Here is a 2,500-nt window from a genome sequence, read left to right on the forward strand (position 1 = left end):
CAACAGGTCAACAGGTCAACAGGACAACAGGTCAACAGGTCAACAGGTCAACAGATCAACAGGTCAACAGGTCAACAGGACAACAGGTCAACAGGACAACAGGACAACAGGTCAACAGGTCAACAGGTCAACAGGTCAACAGGACAACAGGTCAACAGGTCAACAGGACAACAGGTCAACAGGTCAACAGATCAACAGGACAACAGATCAACAGGTCAACAGGTCAACAGGTCAACAGGTCAACAGGTCAACAGGACAACAGGTCAACAGGTCAACAGATCAACAGGTCAACAGGTCAACAGGTCAACAGGACAACAGGTCAACAGGTCAACAGGTCAACAGGACAACATGTCAACAGGTCAACAGGTCAACAAGTCAACAGGTCAACAGGTCAACAGATCAACAGGTCAACAGGACAACAGGTCAACAGGTCAACAGGTCAACAGCTCAACAGCTCAACAAGACAACAGGTCAACAGGTCAACAGGTCAACAGATCAACAGGTCAACAGATCAACAGGTCAACAGGTCAACAGGTCAACAGGACAACAGGTCAACAGGTCAACAGATCAACAGGTCAACAGGTCAACAGGTCAACAGGTCAACAGGTCAACAGATCAACAGGTCAACAGGACAACAGGTCAACAGGACAACAGGTCAACAGGTCAACAGGTCAACAGGTCAACAGTACAACAGGTCAACAGGTCAACAGATCAACAGGTCAACAGGAAAACAGGTCAACAGGACAACAGGTCAACAGGTCAACAGGACAACAGGTCAACAGGTCAACAGGACAACAGGTCAACAGGTCAACAGATCAACAGGTCAACAGGACAACAGGTCAACAGGACAACAGGTCAACAGGTCAACAGGTCAACAGATCAACAGGTCAACAGGACAACAGGTCAACAGGACAACAGGTCAACAGGTCAACAGGACAAAAGGTCAACAGGTCAACAGGACAACAGGTCAACAGGTCAACAGATCAACAGGTCAACAGGACAACAGGTCAACAGGACAACAGGTCAACAGGTCAACAGGTCAACAGGTCAACAGGACAACAGGTCAACAGGTCAACAGGTCAACAGGTCAACAGGTCAACAGGTCAACAGATCAACAGGTCAACAGATCAACAGGTTGATCAGGAGGGCTGGTTCTGTGGTTGGAATGAAGCTGGACTCACTGGTGACAGTTGCTGAGAGGATGTCGTTGAACAAATCAGAATCAGAATCAGAAAACCTTTATTAGTCCCGCGAGGGGAAATTCGGTTTAACAGCAGCAAGAGAAATGAAACACCCAGAAATAAAAACGAGAAATAAAATCTAAATGGAATAAAAGATAAATCTGCGCTATATAATATTTACACAATCATATTTACACAATCATATTTACAAAACTACTGTCCATCATGATCATCATCCTCTGAACACTGTCATCAGTGAGCAGAGAAGCAGATGAAGCACGAATGCTCCTCCCATGATGCAACACTAATAGACTCAGGGACTCATTCATTCCTCGGGCTATTAAATTGTACAATTCTGAGTTCGGGGGCAGAAATGAAAGTATCATGATGTTCTATGTTAGTCTTTGTATCCTTTGTTGTTTTTCTTTGATCTTGTTCTTTATCTTTATCTTTAGACTCAGATTGTGTCGTCTTGATCTTCCTCTTTATCTTCTTCTTATTTTATTTTTTATGTATTATTTTTTATTGTTTATGAAAAATTGCTGGCTATTGGTAAAAAACAATTTCCTGAAGGAGACCTGAGGGATCAATAAAGTTTTACCTTACCTTACCTTACCTTACCTTACCTTACCTTACCTTACCTTACCTTACCTTACCTTACCTTACCCTACCCTACCTTACCTTACCTTACCTTACCTTACCCTACCTTACCTTACCTTACCTTACCTTACCTTACCTTACCTTACCTCACCTTACCTTACCTTACCTTACCTTACCTTACCTCACCTTACCCTACCCTACCTTACCTTACCTTACCTTACCTTACCCTACCCTACCTTACCTTACCTTACCTTACCTTACCCTACCCTACCTTACCTTACCTTACCTTACCTTACCTTACCTTACCTTACCTTACCTTACCCTACCCTACCTTACCTTACCTTACCTTACCTTACCCTACCCTACCTTACCTTACCTTACCTTACCTTACCTTACCTTACCTTACCTTACCTTACCCTACCCTACCTTACCCTACCCTACCTTACCTTACCCTACCCTACCTTACCTTACCTTACCTTACCTTACCTTACCTTACCTTACCTTACCCTACCCTACCTTACCTTACCTTACCTTACCTTACCTTACCTTACCTTACCTTACCCTACCCTACCTTACCTTACCTTACCTTACCTTACCTTACCTTACCTTACCTTACCTTACCTCACCTTACCTTACCTTACCTTACCTTACCTTACCTTACCTTACCTTACCTTACCTTAACCTCAAGGACATGTTTGTGTTCAGGGGTTTGTCTCTCG

General features: G+C 43.8%; 1 protein-coding gene across 1 annotated transcript in view; it reads left to right on the forward strand.

Moving 5' to 3' along the window:
- Positions 1-2,486: 2,486 nt before the first annotated feature.
- The window catches only part of LOC148057802 (lysozyme C II-like), a gene marked incomplete at its 5' end in the record, with an annotated part of 3,350 nt that continues 3,336 nt past the window's right edge, over positions 2,487-2,500 (forward strand). Inside the window, one exon of the mRNA XM_087782744.1 lies at positions 2,487-2,500. This exon is cut by the window's right edge and continues 148 nt beyond it. Coding sequence (XP_087638870.1) covers positions 2,487-2,500 — 14 coding nt within the window.

The sequence above is a fragment of the Callionymus lyra genome, unplaced genomic scaffold (assembly GCF_982586985.1).
Source record: "Callionymus lyra unplaced genomic scaffold, fCalLyr1.hap1.1 HAP1_SCAFFOLD_606, whole genome shotgun sequence".
NCBI lineage: Eukaryota > Metazoa > Chordata > Actinopteri > Syngnathiformes > Callionymidae > Callionymus > Callionymus lyra.